The sequence below is a fragment of the Pavona decussata genome, unplaced genomic scaffold (genome assembly GCF_977016875.1).
Source record: "Pavona decussata unplaced genomic scaffold, jaPavDecu1.1 SCAFFOLD_21, whole genome shotgun sequence".
NCBI classification, from domain to species: Eukaryota; Metazoa; Cnidaria; class Anthozoa; order Scleractinia; family Agariciidae; genus Pavona; species Pavona decussata.
Genome location: NW_028145444.1, coordinates 5,276,511 through 5,303,106, shown reverse-complemented (window position 1 = coordinate 5,303,106; position 26,596 = coordinate 5,276,511). Strand labels below are relative to the sequence as shown.

General features: G+C 38.5%; 2 protein-coding genes, 1 long non-coding RNA gene and 2 pseudogenes across 3 annotated transcripts; 4 read left to right on the top strand and 1 right to left on the bottom strand.

Annotated features, from left to right (window-relative positions):
- Positions 1-1,431: 1,431 nt before the first annotated feature.
- Positions 1,432-4,653, top strand: LOC146486404 (uncharacterized). The gene is made up of 4 exons (XR_014860379.1): positions 1,432-1,539; positions 1,756-1,845; positions 2,835-2,896; positions 4,009-4,653. It is a non-coding gene; the product is annotated as an uncharacterized LOC146486404 (long non-coding RNA).
- Positions 4,654-10,280: 5,627 nt separating this feature from the next.
- LOC146486403 (uncharacterized) lies at positions 10,281-11,794 on the bottom strand (annotated as a pseudogene).
- Positions 11,795-11,802: 8 nt separating this feature from the next.
- Positions 11,803-14,143, top strand: LOC146486402 (uncharacterized). The gene is made up of 3 exons (XM_085100673.1): positions 11,803-12,126; positions 12,816-13,053; positions 13,207-14,143. The coding sequence occupies exons 1-3, from the start codon at positions 11,988-11,990 to the stop codon at positions 13,517-13,519; spliced, it is 690 nt and encodes a 229-aa protein (XP_084956799.1). The 5' UTR covers positions 11,803-11,987; the 3' UTR covers positions 13,520-14,143.
- Positions 14,144-22,883: 8,740 nt separating this feature from the next.
- LOC146486401 (zinc finger MYM-type protein 1-like) lies at positions 22,884-23,805 on the top strand. Its single transcript, XM_085097163.1, has 2 exons — positions 22,884-23,690; positions 23,782-23,805. Exons 1-2 carry the CDS (start codon positions 22,884-22,886, stop codon positions 23,803-23,805), a joined length of 831 nt encoding a protein of 276 aa, XP_084953289.1.
- A 29-nt stretch (positions 23,806-23,834) lies between these two features.
- On the top strand, positions 23,835-25,374 carry LOC146486400 (zinc finger MYM-type protein 1-like; annotated as a pseudogene).
- Positions 25,375-26,596: the final 1,222 nt, after the last annotated feature.

Genomic DNA, 26,596 nt, shown 5'->3' with positions numbered 1-26,596 from the left:
GATAACAGTTTACAGAGTAGATAGCTATAATTACATGTAGATCTGCAGGTAAACAGGAATTGTTACAGTGATCTGTTCCAAAATGTTATACAAAGTTTCATCAAAAGAATGAATAGATGTGAAAAAATCAAGTAAATTAGTTTCTATTTGCCTAATGTTAGCTGCTAAGGTAATATTTTTATGTAATTACTTAACCAATCCAGTATTAGGCTTATTTTGTTGATCTTTCCTGTAAGTGACCACCTCCTGTAAGCGACCACTTTGTCTGCCCCAAGAGTGGTGGCTTACGAGACAGTTGACTGTACTCACCTCCACTCATATTCCTCGTGTAATGGTAGCCTGCGAGCAGAACTTTCTTTCCATCAGTATTTTACAATGAAGTGAAGTTGTTCGTGTAAAATAAGTGAAAAATACAAAGAAAAAGCCTTTTCTAGCAGGGTAGTTCATTCTTCGAAAAACAACTAGCTGAATCTGAATCCCTCAGTGCACCCCAGCGGGGATACTTTCTTGCCATTGTATGGTTCCAGAAAATATCCATACCCCCGACAGAGGGTTTTTTTCAAGCTTGACCCCCCACCCCCCAGGATTTTCCATTCCAAGGGGATTCATAGTACTCCCGCCACCCCCTGGAATTTCCATGATTTTTCCATTTGGTCCCCCCTACCCCTTGGAAATTGCATATCCACAAATAACAAGACTTTACACATTTATTTTGATCTCGTTAGTTCTGTAATAAAATTTAGCTGCAGCGCAGCTGCTTATAGTTACACCTCAGATGAAGGTAAAGCGGCATGTTTTACCACACCTGACGTTCACTATTTTATAAATATGTCATAAATTATTTATGGCATATTTACAAGGTTGGCAACAAAACTGCTGGGTTATCAAAAACTGAGGCTGTGAGATTTAATCTTCCTAAAATGACCGTGGAAAATTCTAGACATATACGGAGATGCATCCCTTCACGTTGAAGTGTTCAAACTAACGAATGACTTAAAAGAGCTTATTAACACCCAAATGTCATAGTAGCTGACCTTTTCTCCATTCAACTGAAAGAAGTTTTCTCTCAAGAATCTAAGAAACTAATAAAAGTTTATGCGCTTTCAAATGAACCAGTCAAAGTTTTAATTTATGCTTAGTCAAAACAACACATCGAATTACATTTTACATGCAATTACATTATTGCATACTTATTTCAGCTTTCACAGCGAAACTCTGAAAAATACCTCAATATCACCCACTGTTAACCTTCTTATGATATTTTTGTATGTTGCAAGTGTAATTTTTATCCAGTATAATTTGTGAACAGTGCTGTTTTTGATATTGTGTTTAGCCAATACACATTAAGCAGCCCAATTAATTCATTGGTTGATTGATCTTTTCTCTGTCTTACAGTGCTATACAAGAACCAATAAAAGAAATATTTGGCCAGAGTCCTTTTTTATTAATCTTCCGCAACATGAAAGAAGATCACGGTGCTGCTTATTTACCAGACGCACATGGTCGAAGCAACAATCTATTTCACGACCTATGTATCCGGTATGTACACGCACGCTTTTTTAACGAGTTGCACTTTTCACCACGAAAGAAGAGGCGCAGAAATGTCTTGATGATGAATATTGATTACATACGCAAATTAAAAAGTCCATTTTTCCAAATTTGCGGAAATTCTGTGTTATGAAATATGAATATCAAACATTTAAAGACTGGAAAAAATCTAAATTTGTCACTGATTTTGATTTCTCTTTTATTCAGATTCAAGAGCCAGCTATTGAGGATAATATTTTACAAACCTTCCTGGTTTGTAAAATCGACCATGGAGAAGGATTCTCAATACTTGTTAAGGTACTTATCCTAAGGGATATTAGCGTAACCCACTACAGTGATCGACTGTACAATTGCGGAAACTCCCCACCTGATTGGCTACAGAGGGGCGTTCTAAATTTCTTCATAGTGAAGTGGAATCATACGACGAAAAATCGTTAATTAAGGTCTTGTTATTAGTTATAGACGGCAAAGCTGAATCTCACAGCAGTAAAAGGAGGATGAAAATGACACATAAATTGAAAAATGTTTGTATAAATATGAAAAATTTTTATTTGATTAGTCACGGGGTTAGAGAAAACTACTGGTGACACGCTCTTGGTTTTTATCGGCTTTCATAGTTCGGTCGGGACAAGCATCTGCCACTTAAGCCGACATAGCAACCGTTTCCTTTGGGTTCCCGTATGTTTTAACATTTTGACCGCGTGGATATTGGGACGAGCACCTCTTGCCTCCCTATTTTTCACTCTCATCCCAATCTCCGCACGTTCAAATAGCGAAAAGCGGAAAAGACCTGACAGAAACGCTTTCTGTGCAGGCTAATTGGCCGCTAGAAACCTTAAAGTGCCATCTTGCTGTTAGATATATTATCTGCAATGTAATGTCACCATTTTCTCTTCGTGTCGGTGCCATAATTGTTGTTATTTTAATCTCATGCGGTAGTCTGGTTAAGAATTGACAAATTAAAATCATCTAAACAAGTAAATTCATCGGACTAAAATCTTTGTCAACCTATGGATCAAAGGCCGGACACAAGCAGTCCTAAAAGCAGACAGAGTAAAGTCAAAAATGATCTTTAGCTCTCTGAATAGCATCTTTTTTTGACAATGAATCTAAATCTCCCCTCCATGATGCAATATGAGTGGATATTATATATTGGATAAGGCTGGGATCGGTACTCCTTTGTTGAATCAAAAGCAGACCATGTTTAGATCAAACACGTTTGCTGTCTAACATGGTGATACTTAATCAAATTGCAACTTATTCAGGTTTTCTTTTTCTTCTTTCAGCTTTGCAACGATTGTAAAGCTTGTAATGACTGATAACATCATTCACTATGGACGATTAACAGGTTATTATCATCTACATCATTCAATAATTTCATCACTTGTCCATTTTGTAGTCTTATCCTTAGTTCCTTAAGGTGATTCCGCTGAAAAAGAAGGAGTATTTAAAATTGTCTAAGACTTGGTCCAGTTCATGACTATGTTATACGCATTACAAAAATGCAATAAAAAATGGGAGTCACCGTGCTCGTTTTTGTGCAACCTGGATGGCTATTATAGTAAATAGATGACCCACGAGGTTTATATTGGGAAGGCTAGTAATCAGAAATAAGGAACTATCATTTCTAGAAAAATTAATTTCTTGCATTAAAATATCGAAGCAGTTCAACAAAATTTACTTTAATCTTACACAAAAAACTATTTTCATTGAGCTGGAATTAAGATTATGAAAGAAATTAAAGATTTTGCTGCGTGTGCACGTAAGCAGCACTACCTAAATACGTGCTTTTTAAATATCTCAAAGTAGAGTATTAAACTTTTCTTTAAATCGCGATATATAGTGGTCAACTGTATGACATTTAAATTGATGCATTAAAAAATGGGGGTCACCGTGCTCGTTTAGAAGAAAAGGACCATTTATTTTCCTGCTGAGCTTAACCTCAAGGAAATCCCGTAATGTTGTGCGCGCGCCCCTCATGCGCACGCTAAATGACGCGAAAAATTATGCGCAGCAAGGATGCGCAATGCAATTTGATGGAATCACCTAAGCCCTGTTTAGACTGGGTGTCTTTATTGGGCCCCCTGTGCCCGGGAACTGAGAAGGAAGTTGTTCAGTCAGACCAACAAGCAATCGTGTTCTCATTCATCAATTTACCTTCCGCCTATTTTGTTTAGCGTATCAAATAGAGGCGTGAGGAAAAAGCGTGGGAAATGAGAAAATCCTTAATTTTGAAATCAGTGTCTGTGCCCAGGAATGGTGCTCGAATACTACCCTTTGAGGTATGGCCATGATTCGTTACAGTGCCCACTGGTTTTGCTCGGGCACCGACAAAAAGCTATTTTCCGGACTAGTACCAGTGCTCCTGAACTGGGCATGGTCACCTCGCCTGAACGAGGCCTTAACCTTACTCTCGAGATTCTAAGTTGTCTTAGTTAATATTTTATAAATTTCTTTCAGGATTTCAAGCAAATATCAGCAACTAAAGACACTCTATCGTTCTCATTTATGAAGTTTGATTATCTATTTCAGTTATTTGCGCATTATGGTGGCATGATCATTATTTGCCTGATACTAAGTGACATCACCGATGTTATCTAATTTCATAGAGATTATTTCTGTAAGCTGTTTTAAAAAAGCTATGTTATTACTTTCAAAGTTAGTGGCCTGGATATATCCCTAATTTTTTTATTTTTCTGAGAAGGGAGAATCGATCCTGTAGTAAAGCGAGGACCGTGGGGTTTATGGTTAGGATCAAAGACGGCGCTTAATAGACTAAGTACTGTGGTCGACTGTAATCGATAGTGTCTTAAACCAATGCCAAACAAAACAACCTTGGCTTATCACAAAAGACGCAGACAACAATTAATCAGTCAGAACTAGTAGTAAACTCATGCAGCCCGTACCAAAGTGGGTAAATACGTACTGGCAAGTTATGAATGGCATTACTTTAACTGCTAATAAGTTAAGAACGCACCTGAAGTTTTCTTTTTCCATCATATAGCATAATACAATAAAATTAAAGCATACGCCAATAATTTAGGGACTCTATCAAAAACTGTGGATGAACTGCTAGTTTCCTGATCCGGCTTCTAACAACAAAGGGGCAATATTCACCAAGCTCTCTTACTGTTTAGATACATATTCTAAGTATTGTTTGTAAACAATTCAGGACAAGGTAAAGTAAGTGGCTGTTTAGGTCTATCGGATTTTTCCTTTAATTTCTAGTGTTTCTAAAATTTGGCTTGAGCTGAAATATAATTATCAAAAAATTTCCAAGAGTTTTCGTTTGCTTATGATTAAATGGATAAAAATTTGTTCCTATTTGAGAAATAGTGGGCTTGACGATGATAGTCTTAAACAAATGGAGGTAACAATTCGACCTCTAATTTCTTTGTTAGAAGCTAGCTAGTAGAAATTTCGAGTGGTAGGTAGGTTACTTGTTCACCGCGGTCCTGGAGAAGTCCATTTAAGATAAGTATTTTCTTTTCCTTTGAGAGCTCAAATATGATGGGTTTTTTTGTGAATCTGTTTTACGATTTACTAAAAAAATTTCAAGTTGTTTTTAAAGTGAAATGTGGGGACACTGATTGGTCCTGTATGTCTGGGTTTAATATTTGAATGCCTAACAACCGGAAAGGAGATTCACTTAATGGTTCCTGATACTGTTACTAAATCATCAAAATGTCTTGTTTTGCTAAGTCCACAGACTCACAAAGAACTTATGATCTTTGAGCTCTCAAAATCAATACCTTTTTTAAGGACTTTTCTCATTTTTTTATTTTTGACCGCCGTTAAGGTTACGTGCTTGTACGCAGCTAAAAACCCATTCGACCCTCCTTAAAGCGGTTTTCAATTGACCGTTGTAAGAGTGCGAAAATCCAGTGCAAAAACAAACACTCTATCTGTAAATCAGCACTGATGTCATGACAACAAACGCAAAACACAAATGAACGAATCGCAACTCTGCGTCATACATGCGCAAGTCCCTATTGTTTTTAACCAATCACATTGCGTATTAAAACAGAACCAAAGAAGACCTGAAATTAGTTTTTGCACTGAATTGAAAACCGTTCTTATCTTTCTACATTTATTACTATGTTATTTATGACTTTTGCTGTTGATTTAATTAAACCTGCCATATCCATGGCCAAATTTATACAACAGAGTTGTCAAATTTTATTGCTTGCAGTGCTCTTGTCCACCCAGCCTCCCACGCAGACGTCCTTGGAGGTTCGTCCCGCGTTTCTTCCCCCACCGAACCAACTTCCGGTAAAATACCAAACTTTGGTGTTCATTTGTGCATTCCTGCCGTTTATTTCGGGATAAAAACACAGCTTTTTAATATTACATGACATGAGCTACAACTAGGCTGAAAATAGACTGGTTTTGAAAACATGAAATTTTGCTGGGGGAGGAAACGCGTGACAAACCCCTAAAGACGTCTGCGTGGGAGGTTATCCATCTGAACAGTGTTACGACTGTTGAGCTGCTGAGAAAGGTAGTAATTGCGCGCAAATTTACATATTTGCGTCTACCAGCATGTGGCAAAGCTAAGTGAAATCAGACTCTCTGTGTTGAGTGAGTGACCCCGTGATCTTAGTGATGTAATAAGAATAAGCTGTGCTATTTCGTCCGCTGTCACTGTAGGTTCGCCTGTAATTTAGTGGTTATCACGTCGGTCTTGTACGCAGGAGACCGCAGTTCGAATCCTCGCCGATGAGCCATATTTTTGCATAGTACGTTATACCTTGCTTTAACACGTTGACTTACTTTGTTCCTTTGATATAACAGGTCATTACAGTGATCCTATGTGAAAATATGGCTGATTCACTTGGTATGAATATTCCCTGCTGTCTTTGTTGAAAGTGCGAAAGCTAACATAAACAATAAAGCAACAAACAATATAAAAGTTCATTGACTACCGTATCTAAACCAATTTTGGAACACAATTGACTCTCCTTGTACTTCAAGCTAGGCTTGTACAGAAATATTTTTTCTTAGGAGGGGTTGGGTTGAGGATGGGCGCTTATTTACTTTTTGGGCTTTCAGGGTAGGCGGTTATTTGAGGTGGGCAGTTATTCGCAGGTGGGCGGTTAAACGAACAAATACGGTATCTGACTTTTTCTAACCCAAGTTTTCACATAAAGTGATATAATTCGTCGTCAAAGATAACCACGCAGAGATCAGGCTGCTTACGTACCTTCTTACATTCGCCCCAGAAACAGATGCAGGTAACTTGGCGCAGGAAATGACCCGAGATACTGTTTCAGGTTCATATCAAGAAGACCGAAAGTCGAAGGTCGACTTTGTGTGCTCCTCCTCAATCGTCAAAAGACAGCCTCGTGTAATCTTTGGCAATCTTTGGATGGCGTCGGGTACAAGATCTTTGGAAATGCAACCCGGAAAGTAGCAACTAACGACTTTCTACAAAGACGAAACCCTAGACTCTAGAGTCAATATTGTAAGAGTTTATCAGGTTTCTTTGCAAAATCTATACCAGCGGTGCTAGCAACACCTTGAAAAACCACGTCTGATTCACAACAAAATTAAGTAGTTGTACGTGGGTTTTCCAATGTTGTGGTTGTTTCTTTATGCCAAATTTAACAAATTTAGCTTTCCCTTTCGTTAAGTAAGCTCAAGCTACAGTTCCTTTGATGACGGTATGAACCTGTCACTTCAATTAACACGGAACCATAGAAAGAGGCATGGTGTACTTCGCTTATCGGCGGGAAGCCGTAAGCTGTCACGCAACATGTTTTTGAAACACCTATTTGTCAAATGTTGCTTAAATTTGTCTTTTACCAAAAGGCATACGTCAATAAAAACATACACTTTGTCTTTGAAGTTTGCAAATGATAGTAAATTATTTTTATGCCTTAAGTATTTTTTAACTTGTCACGCATTTCATGCGTGAAACAAAATTCTCAAGTTCAGTTGTAACAACGACTCCATCCACCGTTACATGTTATTAATTTTTCTTCAAGACAAACGGCATTAACTCGACTTTGCTAACATTTATAAACTCGTAACTACACGGATAACGATGAAAATATGTGATAACCTAGTTATCGAAAGTTAGAAATTGCACTTTATAAACAAAAGAAATATGCAGAGTAATCTCAGTCAACTGACTGCAAGAAATTGTAATGGTAACCATGTTCTGTTAAATATAAACATCGCGTAGCAATAAAATCGTGCAGATGGCCTATGCAGTTGTACTTTTAAAAATTTCCAGCGAACAAGAAGCACAAGCGAATGTAAATAAAAAGCGAGCTGAAGTGCGCAAAAGAGAAGAGAGAAAATGCTTTTGTAGGCCGCTGCCTCAGACAGTTGCTAGACCAGAGTGTGTCACACCTTGTTCTAGTGGCACCGGTCTGACAGTCACAACCATGGTACCCTCTGCTTCTCGAGTTGTGTGTAGCACCTCCAATTCTGTTCCCTCACTACCCAGGCCTGCTGACACGACACGGGGGAAGTCCACCCCTTGCTGAACCTTCAGCTAGCAGGTTGGCTACTATCCGCCAATCATAATCAGAAGCAGGCATTTCACAACCAGCTCAAACCCTACTTGTTGCAGCCTGGAGGGATGGAACATCCAAAGCCTATGCATCAGCTTGGCAAAGATGGGCTAGCTAATGTCAAGAATGGAAACTTAATTCGATTCAAGCTTCTGTAGAGTCCATTTTAGAGTTCCTTTCTTCTGAATTTAATCTTGGGAGAGCATATAGGACTCTTAATGTTTACCGGTCTGCCATTTCTAGTACTCACCCTAAAATTGATCAAGTTAGGGTTGGGGAACACCCCTTAGGGGTCCAACTGTTAAAGGGTGCATATAATCTTAGACCGCCTTTACCTTGATATTCTAGTACCTGGAATGTCAGCCTTGTTGTTTCTTATATTGATGGTTTAGGGGTCAATGAGTCTCTCTCTCTCTCTTACGGATTTATCCCAGAAGCTTGGTTTTCTCCTAGCCCTTACTGCAATGGAAAGAGTGTCTGAAGTGGTCGCTCATGACCTCAGATACAGGCGCTCTCACCCTGAAGGAGTCACCTTTGCACTCCCAGATTTAACAAAGAAATCTCGAGCAGGCTAGGGTCAAAAAACTTCATTTCATGCTAGTTTTGATGAAAATCCTAAGCTTTGTGTGGTTAAATGTCTTAAAGTTTATGAACATTGCACCTCAGAATTCCGTCCCTTGGACCCTTCAAAACCCAACAAACCCAACAAACCCTCACAAGCCCATTTCAGGTGCTTCCCTCAGTAGGTGGCTGAAAGATATAATCTCTTGGGCAGGTATTGATACAAGTGTATTTAAAGCTCACTCAGTAAGAGGAGCATCTGCATCAGCTGCCTATGAAAGGGGTGCTTCTCTGCAGGATATCCTAAATCTTGCTGATTGGTCAACTGATTCCACGTTCAGGCGTTTTTATTACAGGCCTAGACATAATTCTAGCATTTCTAAGTCATTACTAACTGTGCAAGGGTTACCGAGTCAGTGAACATGACCCCACTTTAAAAACACATTGTTATATGAGGCGACTGTTCTGAAGTATAATCACAGATTATGCTAGGGCCGCTTGCGGCCTGCAGTATAAGATGGATTATACGAAGATAAAGGAGACGGATATAACAATGTCTCTCCCCCCTCTCCCTTTTGTCTAGGACATATCCTTTGGGGTCATGTTCATACCAGGTGTTTCCTATGTTTAATCCATTGTCTTCTTTTTCCGTTTACAGGTTCTGCTGTTTGAAGATAAAGTTTCGCATTATTGGTGTTCTCTTGATTTACCAGCTTGTTTACCTTTCCTGCGGCCCACTTGTGTACGCTCAATAAAATGGCGGATTGATGTGGTGTGGCGCAAGGACTTATGGACCGCTTGAATTATGTTAATTATTCAAGTTTTACTTTTAACACGCTGTATTTCAGAGCAAAATAAAGTTGGTAACATTGTTATATTCGTCTCCTTTATCTTCCTATAATCCATCTTATACTGCAGGCCGCAAACGGCCCTGGCATAATCTGCAATTTCATTGGTTGCATCTAGGATTAGATCATGTCAACATGAAGCACAGAAACGATATTTTTTATTGTTCCACTCATGGTCAAATTCAATCATGTACTTGTAAGACATGTTGGGGTAATATTTGAAAGTATTTCAATCGACAGTTAGAAGTTAAGGAAATTGCTTCCATGGTTTGCCATACGTCCTTGAATCAAACTATTTTTTTCTGCCACTAGTGCAATACACCAGCTAGTTCATTTAATTGCATTGTTTATGAACCAATTATTAGAAGGGAGTACAATATATGATTTTACAGCTATTTACATGTGCACACAGTACAGTTGAACCTGCTATTTCAAACCCTTAAGGGGAAAAGGGGATAAAAAAACAGGGGATAGCAAACGACTAAAAAAACCTGGCGGAGAAACGGGTTTGAGTTTAAATAGGAGGATGTTTGAGATAGTGAGGTTTGACTGTAGCTGTAAATCATCCAGCAACAAATAAACTCTCCAGGGCAACATCAAATTCAATACTGACCAAAAAAACCCCAAAGTGGTATAAAATATAAAAAAAGTATTTTGATTCATGCACATGCCCTGAGTCATGCTTCCCTCTCTTTAGTGTAAGGTTTATGAAATTTAAAATAAAAACAAGACACAGGACTGAAAAATAACAAATAATATATATTTGATCAAAACTTGTGCTATTCACATTAAATATTTAAGGTTACCGGATACCTTCACAGGTGTCCTTTGCGAAAAAAAAAATCTTTGCGCGCTGTCTTAAAAGTTTTCCTACTTGGCACAAACCAGGGTGATTCCCAGCAAAACACAACAAAAGTACTCGCACTTTTTCTTCATTAGAGGGCTCATAGCCTTCGATGAAGATGTTGCTATGATAGTTTACATCATATCCATCAATGAATCCTTTGCATATATCATCCATTAGTGGATGAAGAAAAGGGTCCAATGCCTTGGGTATGTTCGGGCCTGTATACGATGGTACAAACCCCACAACGTAACCTTCATCTACATGGCTCCTGTCCTCCTTCTTCATATTGGCAATTGAAACTTCGATTGAGCCACAGCTACGGAGGCTTGACCCAAACGGCTGCCAACCGTCCCAGTGTCCAATCAGTGCTAAGTTAAGGGGGTTTCTATTTGCATACTTTATTGTGTTCGTAGCTCTCAAGGCATTCAGGGCATTCCATTATCCTAATTCCCGCTGCTGGTCCATTTGGTGAGTTACTGAGATAATACGCTGAAACTCGAATGCCACAGGAAGGACACAGACTTGGAAGAAGCCAAGTCTTGCCTGGATCCCAGAACCACTGGAGGTCAACCCACCTCTGGCCATCTCATATTTCTTTTTTTAAACTCCAACTTTCATTTTTCCTGAGCCAACGCTCCTTCCAATGAGACAGCATTTTTTCACAAAGGCTTTTATTACGAAACCAGTTTTTAATCTTAATGCTCAGTCCCAGGTAATAATATGTCAAATAAGGCTTATTACCACAGTGAGTGCAAAGATCACCCTTCTTTTCCATAACGCTGTACTTTCCACTATAAGAATACTTTGTTGCCCCAGAATCTTGATCTACTGTTTTTTCCTGACGACAGATACAAAAGTAGTACTGCTTAACACCTTCAAATCATTCTTCTCTGAGTAGTAACTGAACATCGTTCCACGTTTTTGGTCACAATGTCATCAAAATGTCTCTATCAATGTTTTTATCATCAACAGTGGAAAAAAGAGCTTCCTGGCATATTCCAAAATATCTTCAAAGGCTCCAATTGATACCCCACTGTCTCTCTTTATTTTAAGAGCATCCAGGACAGCTGTTACTTATAGTTTTCGTATAGGATTGGTCATGTTACAACTATCAGCATCATTCTGTTCATTGGGCTCTTCTTTCGAAAGATCATCCTTGAAGTCGGAAACCCCAGCAACATCAGTTTCCATTTCTTGCTCACCTCCACTCGAACTATTTTCAGTACCATCTAATTCCATTTGTTGCTCATCTTTACTGAAATTATTTTCAAGAATACCAACTTCGCTTTCAGGGTCAGTGCAATGGCATGCATTAGGAATCGCGAGCTGTGCTTCATGGTCCATTAAAATGCTTGCTTCGTGACAGTGTCGCAGTTATGTACTTCTATCGGTTGCTCGTCTATTACACTGTGAACATGGACAATGGACATGACGGTATGGCTTTTCTGAACAGCTGCAAGCCAAAACATCATCTCCATCATCAAACTAGAAAATGGCGAGAAAGGATGTGGACCGAGACTCGATCCCAGACTTTTCTCTTTATATTTACGCATGCGTATGATAATTCCCAGAGCGCCATGCGTGGCGAACATAAAATAAAAAGCACGCCAAAAGACACTCTCTTTCTGCCGACATTCATTCAGGAATCAACAAGAGGTGAATATGGCTGAGCTTGGCGATGAATTGGGAAGAAATTCGCAGCCAGATGCGAATGAAACCAATGTGCAGGAACCAAATGCTAAGCAACTCCTGAAACAAATCACGGACTGTTTCGCGGAAGCTGTAGGAAAGGCATTTCAAGGTGGGAATAGCTAAAGTTCAGCTTATTTTGGTGCAAACTCGGTGATCAGCCTACTCTTTGTCATACTTGACTTGTATCTTATCTAATGGGCCCGTAATACCATGGCCATTCTTTTTGTCTGCATTTTTCTTTCGTTGTTATACATGTTAAGCGCTGGAAATTTGCTAAATGGCGTTGGCATGAGGAAATTTCAGGGAACTGCATGATGTAAGCTTATTACGCATTCAATAAAAGGAAGTGCCATCCAGCTTTAAAAGTTTCTACAAGGCGATGCTACACAAAAACACATCATTAATACCTCAAAACGAACGGTTAACTCAAAGAGAACTTTCAGTTGCCTAAAAATGTAGAGATTTTTTTGCGGGCCGATGTTGATAATTCGTGGGTTGAATTTGTGTACCTAGCTAATGATCATGGTCTCCCACAGAGCGAAGGCTGAACATGTGTCATGCTGACAATTATAGTTTTTCGTTGTAGGTTAAAAAGCTCATGATTTTCCAACTTTTATTTGTATGCAGCTGATGTATTTTATTCAAACATGACTTTCTTTATTTTTCTAGACATGTGTGGTCTTTTTAGCTCCTGTTAATTTGGTTGATAACTGAAACCTCCTGCAGACTGACATTACTGCGTGATAGGAAACTAAAATGTGCACCATTGCTTGCATTGACCCATTTCAAATATTGCAGATCAAGATGCCACGGAACTTGTTGTGATTAGAGACCTTCTTAACAGAGATGCTGAATCAGGAATATTCCAAAGGCTTCAGATGTCCTTTGGCCAAGCAGTTAGGTTCAAAGCAGAATTTGCCCATCTCCTTCCACCTAGTGATTCCATTAGTTGTAAGAAGGATGAAACACCATTGAAACCAACTATGGGGCTGCTCTCCTCTTTTGATCCGACTGTGAGGCGTCTGTATTTATTTAAGTAAGTGACCAATACACAATTCACACACACAATACACACACACCCCCAATCGATTGGTGTGGACTAAAATACTGGTTGAGATGGTAAAAGAAAACAAAAAACCGATATCCTAAAGAACTTACTCTGAATTCAGAAAGATAGATTATATTTCAGATGCAAGCAGGTTGGAATGCTTGCTTCAGCTCACTGGAAGAACACCCCAAAATTCAACACACCAGAGAAGAAGCTGGAGCTGGCAAAATTTGCTGAGAAAATTGAAAAGGAATGTGCTGCTCCTGCTGTTGGGTTTAATAAAGAAGGAATCTCCAAACACATTCAAGACTTCTTCAATGAACAGAGGAGGTACAAGAAAAGGAAACGGGTATGTGGTGAAAATGCTCTCCTCAATTTGCTGAATTCCACTCATTTTTTGTTTGTCATAAGGTACATGGACAGTCGACCCTATACTAAGCAACACTTCCCTTAAGTGGACACTTCTCCTTAGTGGATGGTCAGTCCAGCTGCATAGATACAAAACCTACATTAACCTCCCATAGGTGCATGGCCATGTGCACCTCTCCAAAGCTTATATTTAAATGGTTGTAGTCCTAAGGATATCTACTTACATGTATGGGAGGTTTGGCTTTATATCATGAGCGTTCGAGAGGTCAAGCAGTATAATGGCTTGGAGATAGGAAGTGGGTGTGGGAAATTAACGAATTAATTTAATTATATTATTATATTCTCACCCTTTTAAATTAGTTGAGGGCATTGACTGTCATGAAAACACTTAATTTTTCACGATTTCCTTTGTTTTATTCCAGGATGGCTCCTGGTCAACTTCTTCAGAGCCTGTCGACGAGCCAGATCTCCCAAAGTTTGTAAGTATTCTCCTTGATCTCTTTGAATAAAACTCATTCTGGCTCATGTGGTATTCATCCTGTTTCATTTAAATCAAGTGGCAAAGTTTTGATTATAAAATCAGCAATTAAGATGGGGAAAGTAAATTAAGCTCTATTTATCTTTCACACTACAAGCTAAACTTTGTGACAGTCCCATACCAGGCTTTTCACCTGATACACCTGTACAGAAGGAGAAAGATGTGTGTATACATTTTAAAAACTACATGTATGAAACTATGCTTGTCCGAATATGACAAAATTTCAACATGACCAATTTTTCATATCAAGTTTCGTTTTCATACATCAATTCTTTTATATTCAAGTCAAGTTTCTCTTTTATAGAGCAATTCGTTCATATTCTTATCAAATTTCTTTTTTTATATGCCAATTCTGTCATGTTCATGTCATCTGTCACATTCATGTCAAGTTATGTGCACATTTTTATATATCAAGAAGGACTGGTGACGCGTTTTTTGTCGACCGGGAAGAAGTCTGGGTATGAGCAAAATGTGGCGCTTTGGGGGACTTTGGGGCGCGGGAAATCAACTAATCAACATGGCCGAGACTAGAAGGTTAGAGGAACTCGTGAGGAGAATACTACACAATGTGAACGGCGATAACAGTAAAATTTCATCAAATTCAGTTCAAAATGGACACAACAGTGTCCAAGAAGAATTAAATCAGCGGTCTCTCTTCCCCGAAATCCTCGAGATGCTGGGAATGTCAATCCAGGTCCTGCTCAAGGTGTTGCTGAAACATTCAATCCAAACCAAAACTACGGTTACACAAATTACCACTCCCGACAGCCATCCAGACTACGGAATTCTCTGTATGCTTTCTCAAGGCAAAGAACATCAGCAGGACGCCCTGGCCATTCACGAAGGGATTCACGTGAACGTCCTGAGGTTCCTGCCGTAAAGGAAGTCATCCTTTTACCGCGTCCTACGGCAACGAAAGTTCCAAAATTTCATTACAAGTTGAAGCTTCAACAGTGTGGGATGATTTCAGATGGTTGTGCCTTTAATCGTGCGCGGAACGAATCAGAGGTCAGAAGATTCCTGTCTTCATTGTTCATCGAAAAACTAAAGGACTGTCGTGGAGAGCCAGTTAGGTGGGTTCAAAGTTAGCTATTATCCAGCGCAGTGTAAATTTGAATTATACGAAATAGATCATCTGGGCGTTTTACAATTCTACCGTGATTTAATTTGAAAGCTTCCTCAATAGAATTCTACTCATTTTGTGACCAACTCCAGGGATTTCTCCAGGGCCATCAATTTGCAATTAAGCATCAATCAATTTCAGCTGTAACCAGTCCCCCCCCCCAACCCGGGCCAACCGCTCGGGATTTTGTATATTTGTTTTGTTGCACTACAAATGTCCCAAATTCCCCAACCCCCAGCAAGAAGAAAATGGGCCACATATGTTGCACCAATTGCAAGCAGTGCATGGCCAGCAGTTCATCCCATGATGATCATGTGAACAGTGACCAAGAAATCCACCAACCAGAGCCATTCCCTGACACAGAGGAAGAATTGGAGCAAGAAGAGACAGATAGTGAATTACCTGGGCCAACCATTTACATTGGAAAGGAAGCAATAGAAATTGCCACCTCACTGGTCAAGACCTGTTTGACCTAATTGTGTAAGTTTATTTACTAAATAGTAATGACAACTTATCAGCATTACATATGCAATAAACCTTGAAAGAATCCTCCTGCAAGTAACCATACTTCCATTGTGGTTACCGGTGTTCACACAGCCAGGCCAGCAAAGAAATAATGAAAAGTAGTATACTATTAGTGCCTGCTTAACGAAATAACTCAGTTATGATCTGACTTAATAATTTACCAATGAAAATCCAACACAAAGTTTCCATACATACTGTTCCATCACTAGGTGTTCTAAACAATAGAAAATTTGTCACAACTGATGCTGGAGAGAGTGAGACGGTACCAAATGAGCAACATGCAGAAGACATAGAATTCAGAAGAGTAAACAAGGCTGTATTACTCTCCCCCGGGAGAGTAATCAGCATGACTATTCTCAACATCAGAGGACTCTTTAGACAAAAGACCACCAGCAGAATCCATGGAAAAAGTCTAATGAGAAAGGCAAGTCACAATTATACAATTAATACAGACTAGTGAAAAAATCCAAATCTAACACAAAAATAAAGGAAACAAACACTATAAAGAATAAAAATTCAGCAAATTAATATAGTTTAAATTACCTAAATTACCTAAAACAGGTTTCACTGTGTACTATGAATTAGGCCATTGACTAATTACTTCAAAAACCTAAAAAAAAAATAACAGCCATTTAATTTACTGTGAGCAACAACATTCCTCCATTTCTGCAGTCATTGCTGTTCTAATAAACCCAAACCCTCTAGACGTTCGACAAACACTACCACAAAAGAAAACATTTTTGTTCAATTTGCAAAATACAGGCAAACGACCGGCTGAAAGCACATCATGCATATCTCACAAAAATCCTTTGTTTGAACACGACAGTAATTATTTAAATGTTATTGCTTTATGTAAAACAAAATGATTGCTTAATTAACCTAAAATTATTATTTTTTACATTTCAGCTGACAACAACCCTTCCAAAACTGAACTTAGGGAATGTGAAATCTATCCAGATACCAAGCAACAAAAGCAAGGTAATATGATACGATCATCCCAGCAACAAACTATATAGACAAAGCCCAACTTATCAAAAACCCCAATAATTTTATTTAGCTCAGCCTTTGACCCAGAACCCAAAATACATTATAATGCACTAAATCACTGTGAACATTAAACCTCTTCAGAAATAAACCATTTCTAACAACCTGCTTTTTCATTCCGGAGCTTAGCTAGCTGATACTATCAGAGATCCCACTGTATTGGCAATACCTTACTTATAATACTCTCATCAAATAACGCATTCTAATCAGTAACCCATTATTACTGTAAACAATCTGATTACTTGTAACTTCACATGACAAAATCTACTGGAAAAATAAAGCCAAAAAACAAAAACAAAAACAAATAATAAAACAAACATACTGTTTACCTTACAAAACTAACAACCACAATAATTATTCTTCCTTTTATTACGTGCACTTCTTCCACAAACAACCTGTGCCAGAGTCACCTGAAGAACTGGCACAATTTGCTCAAAGGGTGGATTCAATAAGAATAGATCTACGAGCATATTCCAATGCTTACGAACTTGATGATGTAGAGAGGTACTACCACACACAAAAGATTTTAATTTTAAAGTGTCTCAATCATTTAGGGAAAGTAGTACATTTATAGTCACCATCAAATCAATCAAGTTTGCCACAACCCCCAAACAGCACTCCATGAACAAAGAGTTAACATACTTTATTTAAACAACACCAGACTCATTTAAAATTCCTTTTCCTTCTATTCCTTTCAGCTCCATTCAAGGAGCAACAGTTTAATACTCTTCTATATCTGGGAAATTGATAATTCATAAAATTAGTAAAGTTAGTTTAAGGGGCATTGCCATAGAAAACCATAGAACTTCCCATGTTAACTTCACTTTGTACTACTCTTTCAACAGCAAGAGGCATACTGATGAATACAACCTCCGCAAAGAAAGCACCAACAGAGGGACCAAGAGATTACGTTCAGATTGATTACCCTAGCTATGAGGACACATCATTAATTTGATGATATTCCCCTCTCATAACATTCTTAAAGAGGCAGTGTCCCCTCTCCTAGAAAGTAACCTTTTTCGCAAAACTTCAGATGAAAAATGAGAAAGTGACAATATTGAAAGTTGAAATATTAACTATAAACAAACAACCATAGATTATACTAAACGTTATAGTACTTCCTTCTTTAACAAAGTCAACCATGACCAATTTTACTCAAATTTTAATTCAACCATTAGAAATCAAGTTGTTTATAGGAAAATCAGGTACAAAGAGCGATACAAGATGACATAATGGCATTGCCCAAGCTTTAAGAAGAATATTCTAATATTTGTACCTGAAGTTTTTCAGTGACACAACACAGTACCTTTCAAAAATTATTGTTATTACTATTACTCATGGTTATACAGTGAACATTTGGGACATACTCAAGTATTAACCTTGCTCAACCAGAAAATCACTTCATTGATATTTAGTTTTGAATGTTTATGTTTATCAAAAACATTATATCTCTTAATTGTTCAACCATTATGACTTGATCCAAAAATTACCAAGCATTCAACACAACATACATGTAACATTTACTGATGCTATCAACTGTTTCTTTTTTTAAAAAGAAAACAACAATATTGTTACAGTTTATGGAGACATGAAATCCACAACATCAACATCGCTAAGCATTTATTATATACTTGAACGTATTTATTTAATCACCAACAAAGCAGAGGGGTTTACCTAAAGGCCTGTATCCAGAACCGGACACCAGCATGCAAGAAAAAGAAAATTCATGGAAATGGAAATTTTCAACTAGGTTTCCACTCACTTGGGAAACAGTCTTTATTGCTGTTGAAAAATTACAATCAGTCAAGAGCCCAGTGAATTTTCCAATAAAAAATGCCTGGATTTCAATTGCTGCAATTAAACCTATGGCGTTTATTCTGCCAGTCCATTTCAAGCGTAAAGCTTTTAAAACACACATCACACAAAACTCATCTAAAATGAAATACACAGAATCCAGAATTTAGCAGTCACTGTGTTTTGCCACTTTTCCTGGGCAAATCTGTTTAAACTGGTATGAAAAGTTTGGTGTCAAATAAGGGTTGAAAAGGACCAGTTTACAACCGTGGTATAGTTCACCAGTAATGAGCTTGAGAGGCAAAGACGTGATCCTCGCCATTCAAGAAACAGACGAGGAAGTCAGATTGCTAGAAGAGATTTTTTTTGAAATTTCTAGGCATAGAAATTGCCCATGACTAACAGATGGTCAAAAACGTTTTGTCTTAATGCCAAACTCCTTTCCATTTTGCTCACACCTCCCAGTTAATCGTGCTTTACTTGTGATTGTGCTTGAGTTCTTCATCTCCGCCATTGCATGTCACACTATTCACTTTGGAAGGACCCTGTCCCGGAATAAAGTAGTGTGGAAATGTCAAGAGTGTGGTATCAATTATGGCTACTGTCAATACGGTAACAGCCAAGTGGGGTATCAGTTTTACCGAGAGCGCAGACCATTTATACAAGCTTCAAACGTTACCTACATGGACTGCAAGCTTTGCAAGAGTCAAATCTCACTTGCGTAAGTACCTTATTGTTCAACTACATGATTCTAATACGATGGCATTAAAAGCCTTGTTTTTGTACCTCCACAGGTGATGTAGTCTCCTTTATAGCCTTTTTTTAGGATGTCATGCAACGCAATGGCCTGACATCCCAAAAAACGGCTGCCAAGGAGACTATGGGTGATGCAATTCTACTCTTTAGAGAAAACAATGCTCCATTATAGGTTTCTGTTTATTTTAGTATCTAATTTTAACCAGTTTCAATTTCCTAGATCCTTTTGTTTTGGCAGATCTAAATTTTTCTAGAAATTGAATCATGCTTAACTGTTATTAGTAATGCGTTTGCTAAGTTTTTGGATTTTAGATATGCATCTATATATACCTCTCTTTCAAATAGAGCGACAAAAGATAATTTTTGTTGTCTCGTCCTCGCATAAGCTACTCATTTTCCTAAATTTTTTTGTCCAATCAAAGAGCTTTCTCTATGTAATCTAATTCCAAACGCATGCGATTTGCCTTTCAGAAACCACTCTTGGGTTTCTTTCCAAGCTTTCACAGAGGCCTACAACGAGGCAACCGAGGGCTCTACTATCACGCAGGACTTTCTTGCAAGTCAACCAGGTAAAGAATCGACAAATAGTCGCCCACTAACTTAACTAAAAGGTGGACTAGGTCTTTATTCCACAGTTATCTTTTACACCATTTTTATTTTTAACCTTTAAAACTGTCTGAGAAAACCAGAAGAAAATCATGGTTAACCTTTAGAGAAACATGGTCTCAGACGCCTTTTTCTGGCACGAAATTGAAGAGGAGCATCGAGAATGAAAGATGAATTAGGTGTTCCAAGGAAACGACAAGGCTAGCTTCAAAACTGTTCTGACTAAGATAAACGAGATGAGAAGCACGGAGATAAACGCACATAAAGAAAGTGACTTATCTGAAGGGTGCAAAAGCAAAGGTTTGTTTTTGTCAAAGACCTCCCATTTCTGCAGAGTCTGAGGCGGCCAAATGTGAGTAAAAAGGAGATGGGAGGGGGGTGGTGTTTGCTATGTAGACCTTCTGGCTGTTTAGGTATATAGGCTATTTGACACCACTTTATATTTTCTACAGATTTGTTTCTTTACTACGATGAAATATTTACATAAACATGTGAAAAAGATTCAATTTAAAATCAACAATTTTCAAGAGTAGAATCCATGGCACGTAATAGGGGTAGAACTAAGTTAAGTTAAATAGGTTTATCAGAGGCGTGAACGTATTTTTTCAAGTAAGTTCACCTTCGCTTTCAATTTGATGGGAAAACAGGTTGGCGAGTAAACTAACTTTTTTAGAATTAGTATTCACAATGCTTGTCAGTCTAACAGTACTTACATCGTTTAGGCTGTCAAAATTTTGTTTCAATGGATGGAATTTGGAAATTACAGTTTCCCCATTGCATGTGTTTGTACTTAGTACTATTGTACTAATGTTAAGCGGTAATTTAAAATTCAAACAGCAATGTATTAGCATAACTTCATATTGTCATATTGAAATAAATTCAACTTTGCACTATAACGAACACTTACAACTGAAGATGATTAAATACATACCGAGTTGCAAAAGCTCCTAAAACAATAGTGATTATTGTGAACACCTAGATAAGGCTATAATGAAGCCATTTGAGTGACATCAGTTTGAGTTGATAGAAGAAGAATGTGAACAAGCCCTTGGAAGCAGTTTCAATCCTTTGTTATTCATTGTAATAATTCAAGATGCTCTTTTTCGAATGGGCACGCAGAAAAAAATTTAATTGTGAAAAATAAATACAGAAGATCGAGAGACAAAACTATGCTATTGACGGCCTCCTGATGAACAAGAATCACAAGATGTGCCGTAGTAAACGTGAGCGTCTCTGTTTCTAAAGAAGGTGTTTCATATTCTTATAAATATATCAAGCTGTGAAAAGAATGCCTTAGTGCGACAGAATTTTAAAAATCTTTTGGGCCGGTCATGGTTGATATTTTTTCCTTGATGAGATGTGTTAATTAATGTATTTTGTGGTACAGCCGAGTCAGTCGAGTTATGTAAAGTTAGGTGTTTTTTGGTAGAGTCGAGTCAGTCAGGTTGTTTGCTTTTAGTAGAGTTGAGGGGAGGTAACATATAGTGGAGTGGAGATGAGACAAGGCATGACTGCCTTTGATTCGAGTAGAGAAGAGAGTAAAGTTGTGTGAGTTGAGTCAAGTCGAGTCGAGTCGAGTAGAGATGCGTCTGGTTTTGTTTGGTAGAGATGAGAAGAGTAGAGATGCATGTGTTTGGTAGAGTAGATGGTCGAGTAGCGTGATATGATTTAGTAGAGTAGAGGATTGAAGATTTATGATTAGTAGAGATGCATAAGGTTATGCGATTTTCGAGGACATGCAAGAACTCTAGAGTTCAGCGACTTTTATAAATATTTTGCCTCCAGAATCAGGAAAACAAGAAAGTAAGAAAACCTTTTTTTAATAACCTGTTGTTACGCTAAAGGGAGTGCTTGAAGAAAGCGAAATTCGTGAAAGGCTAAGTCCAAATAGTATATCTAAATCATTCTTGGTAGACGACTCTAACCATTCGGAAGACTTACATCTCAAAACCACAGAGAATAGAATGGTAAAATCACGAATATAGACTACTTATTCAAGTTCTTCATGGGTCACGCAAAACCTCGTGGTCACGGATCACTAAGAATCATTTTCTAAATTCAAATTTCACGGAAAATGAAATCAGCTAATCACACATCAAAAAAATACCCCTGTATGACCCTTAAGATACAAGTTGAGGATAATCATAATCTGCTTTATATTTTACATTACCTTCTCACATTATTTTGTCGCCTCGACTGTTAAGTTCATCAAATGACGTTGTCGGGTCGAGTCTAACTTCAGAAACTACACCTAAAGACGTTGATCCAGGTAGGCCTTAAAGGTCAGGTTAAGAAAGCTCTCATTTCCTTGGTAATTTCTTGTTCATATTTTGCGTTTGACCAAAATATCACAAGTGTACTGATGGGGTCGTGAATTTTGTTTTTGTATAGTTCACAGATCCAAGAGAACTATATGGCCCCTACTACGAATGTGTGCTCGTGTGGAATTTTGAGATTATTAAAGCTCCACCAGTAGAAGTCGTCTATCCCAAATTCATCACAAGCAACAGGCCTGTAGCAGGGGGAGCGGCAGGGGGGGGCTTGAGCCCCCCCAGAATTTTTGGAAGTGTAAAAAACAATATGCCAAAAAATAAATAATAAAACAAAAAAGAGTAATAATAATAATAATAATAATAATAATAATAATAATGTGAAGCAATCAATCTTGAATTCTGTCGCTAAAAGTGCCGAAACACAACCTTTAATAATTTGTTTGACAGTTTTCTCCGCTAACATTTGGTTTTTATACAACAGCAACAAAAGCACTCCTTCCTTGCGACCAGGAAATATGAACCAAAATGGATCGAAATCAACCAATCTCAAGCCTTAAAGCTGTTGAAATAAACTACTTGTTTTCTAAGACGTCCACGCATTGATAGCAATATAAATAGCCTTATTTTATAACAATTTAGTGCTCGCGTGTTGTGGAAAGCCACACAAATAATTATGTCCTCTCAAGAGCCACAGAAAAAGAAACTTAAACTGGTTCTTTGCCGACGGAAAACCATTTTATCTTGGGCTAAAACATGTACCACTGCAGCAGGAAGTGAAAGAGGTGATGAAATGACAGAGGAGGAACAAGAAAATGAAGCGCATCTGACAGCAAGCACGTCTGCTGGTTATCAGGAGGAAATAAAAAGTAAATCGGGTCCGTTGGATCAAGTCTATATAGCATCTAAAAGCCCAAATCAGCCTAAGAATTTTAAATTCCCAGCGAAGACATTTGGCAGTAAGAAGCTAACAAAGAGGTCATTTCAGCCAGCATGGTTTGAACAATACAAGTGGCTACATTACGATGAGACTAGAGATGTAGTTTTTTGCCATATCTGCTTAAAAGCACTTGAAAACAACACGCCGACGTCCTTGAACGCAGATCCAGCATTTGCACGGAATGGCTTTAGCAACTGGAAAAATGCCACTGACACGAAAAAGGGATTTCACAGGCACGAATCATCTGACGCACATTTGGAAGCAATGGCGAGGTATGTCACGGTACCTTCAACAGCGCGTGGTGATATCGGAGAGTTAATATCTGAACAGCAATCACTAGAGAAGAGAAAGAATAAAAAGATTTTCCTAACCATCCTATCAAACATCAGGTATTTAGCTCGACAGGCATTGCCCTTAAGAGGAAACTGGGTCTCTGAGACGGCAAGTGAAGAAAACTCCAATTTTCATCAGTTGCTGAAACAACGTTCTCAGGAAAACCCAGAGATTCTAGAGTGGCTTCAGAAGCAAGGTGACAAATTCACATCCCCAGTAATTCAAAATGAGATGCTAGAGGAGATGGCTTTAGGGGTTCTGCGTCAAATATCGACGGACATTCAGAATGCGACATTTTTTACAATCATGGCTGACGAAACTGCGGATGTATCTTACAAGGAGCAGTTAGTAATTTGCATTCGCTGGGTCGATGAATCTTTTGTTGTACACGAAGACTTCATTGGAATGCATCCCTTAGAAAGGACAACTGCAGATCAGGTAGTGGCAGTACTGAAGAATACTTTACTGAGAATGAATGTAAACATCCAGCGCGGTCGTGGTCAGTGTTACGATGGTGCAGCAACAATGGCAGGCGAAAAAACTGGAGTAGCTACGCAAATCGAGAATATCAACGAGAAATGTTTGTACACACATTGTTATGGACATGCCTTAAACCTGGCCGTCGCCGATGCCATCAAATCCGTTGAATGCATCAGCGATTCACTCGAGACAGTTAGGGAAATTGGCAAATTGGTTAAAAATTCTCCGCAAAGGAATACAAAGCTGGACACAATAAGAGCCGAAACTAGAAATGAGTCACGCGGTGTACACGCATTTTGCACTACAAGATGGACTGTGCGGGGCAAAGCGCTAGCAGCGGTCATTAATAATCATACTGAACTCATGGAACTGTGGGACTGGTCGCTAACTGTGTTAAAGGACACTGAAATGAAAGCGAGAATCCGAGGTGTTCAAAGCATGATGAACAGTTTTAATTTTTACTTCGGTTGTTCTTTGGGAGAGCGGCTGCTCAAGCAAACCGACAATCTGAGTCGCGCCTTGCAAAATTCATCCACTTCAGCAGCTCAGGGTAACCGGCTTGCCCATGACGTGGTGAAAACGTTATTAAAAGATCGGAATGAAGCCTCATTTGAACTATTTTGGTCTTGAATTTTGCAGCGCAAAACAAGCGAAATTCAGAAAATTGAAGATCCCAAGTTGCCCAGGAAGCGAAAGGCATTGTCAAGGCTAGAGATTGGAGCACTGGATACACATCACTTTGCTGAAGCCCCAAAAGACCACTACAGAGAAATCTATTATGCAGCGATAGATACTACAACGCAGTTCATTACATCGAGATTTGACCAGAAGGATTTAAAAATCTACCAGAACATCCAGGAGCTAATTTTAAAGTCAATTTCCTCTGAGCCATACGAGACTGAGTTAGCTGAAGTGGTCAATACGTATGGAGAAGATGTGGATTCGTACAAGTTGGAAGGACAGCTGCGATTATTACCACAGATTGCAGAGTCAATGGGATATGATACTTCGAAGTTTGACGTCGCTGATCTGGTGTCCTTTTATCAATCCCTTGATAGCTCAAGCAAAATTATTTTGAGCGAGGTTTGCATCCTGGGAAAGCTGATACTGGTGATGCCAGCAACAAATGCAGTTAGTGAGCGATCCTTTTCCGCATTAAAGCGAGTGAAAACGTACTTGCGTGCAACAACCGGCGATTCCAGACTAAACCATCTGATGATACTCCACCTCCATAAAGATAAAACTGATGTTTTAAATCTGGTGGATGTTGCCAACAACTTTCTCGGAGAAAAAGCAAACAGGAAGCAGTTTTTTGGTACATTTTCAACATACGATATCCCCATAAAAGTGTCCTTTTCGACAAAGTCGACACAAACTGTGGCATTGTGAACAGAAGTATGTCTATGTAACATGAATCCTAGCTTGTACGCCTTATGACCGATTTGTATTTTTTAGTAGGGAGTTAAAGATAAGACGACGTGATGGAAGCGAAAACATTTATAATTTATCTATAAAGAGAATTCGCGTTCTTTTAAACTTCATCACGATAATTCTAACTTGCTATTTTTTTTCTTCTTAATGTTAGGGCAAATTCTCCTTCAGGCGGATTCTTACTGCCCGATTCCAAGTTCACTGAAAAAGAGAAAGGATAATTTTTCGTCGTCTTTCTACGTCCTCCTTTAAACGCGAAATTAGTCAATTTGACATGTTAGTCCGCGTACAGTGACATCAAATAAACGTACCAAAAACTGTGATGCGCAAAGTTATTGCTTTGCTTACTAAATCTACTGCTTTTTTGGCGTTCTTATTACATCTTTAACTCCCTAATTAATCGGTCTGTTTTTTTAATTGACGGGGGAGGGAGGTGTAGCTTTGTTTAACCATTTTGCTTGGCCCCCCCCCAGTGGTTTTAGCCTTGCTACGGGCCTGAGCAATGAAGATAATCTAGAGACTCTGCCACCAGCGGGCCTTGATGTACTGAGCACGTGCAATTGTTTTGATGTGGAACATTGACTTTATTTGGTAGATGTCAAGTGGGGAGACAAAGCTAATTTGACTCTGATGAAGAAGTCCAAGTGCTGCAACATTTAGCTGCTAAACTTGTTCTCAATATGACAAAGCATTCATCTGCTACCGAGGTGCTTGATCAGTTTGGCTGGGATGACTTGACAAAAAGATGTCATAAATTGATATTGTTTTTAAAGGCTTTAAACCGTTTTGTTGACTGGAAATGGTTTCATAGGTATAAAGACACTCACAATTACAACACTCGAATTACAAGCAACACTTGTAAACCCCAATCACGTTACTCTTGGGGCCAAAACCGTTTTATTTAACAAACTTCTGATGACTGGAACATCTTATCTGATGAAGTTAAAAATACTCGACATTCCAGCTTTTAAAAGACATATTAGGAGTGTTTCTGGAATTTTCCATTTTTATGCCCATTGTTTGAATTCTATTTTTTAATGTTTTCAATTCTTAGCTTTCACTATTTAGGCATTTTATTATATTGTAATTTATCCCATACAGGACCCCTCTGAAAACCACATTTGTGATGTGGGCTCCTTATCAAATATCTTTATAATAAGATTTCCAGCGTCGTGAAGATTGACCAAATGATATGAAGGAGCTGACCCACTCGGAGATTTGTTGGCCTGTGATAGTGACGACCAATACAAAGTAGAAGTTGTTCAACAATCAGTGGAATGTTTTCCAGTGGTGGGATTGAATTGGGAAAAGTGGTATCAGTT

Bases quoted from the DNA above. Each gene is read 5' to 3' on its own strand.
- LOC146486402 (XM_085100673.1), top strand. From the start codon at position 11,988: ATGGCTGAGCTTGGCGATGAATTGGGAAGAAATTCGCAGCCAGATGCG. The intron at 12,127-12,815 runs GTGGGAATAGCT...CAAATATTGCAG, and splicing joins TGTAGGAAAGGCATTTCAAG to ATCAAGATGCCACGGAACTT. The intron at 13,054-13,206 runs GTAAGTGACCAA...ATTATATTTCAG, and splicing joins AGGCGTCTGTATTTATTTAA to ATGCAAGCAGGTTGGAATGC.
- LOC146486401 (XM_085097163.1), top strand. From the start codon at position 22,884: ATGACAGAGGAGGAACAAGAAAATGAAGCGCATCTGACAGCAAGCACG. The intron at 23,691-23,781 runs GTATCTTACAAG...TGCATCCCTTAG, and splicing joins TGGCTGACGAAACTGCGGAT to AAAGGACAACTGCAGATCAG.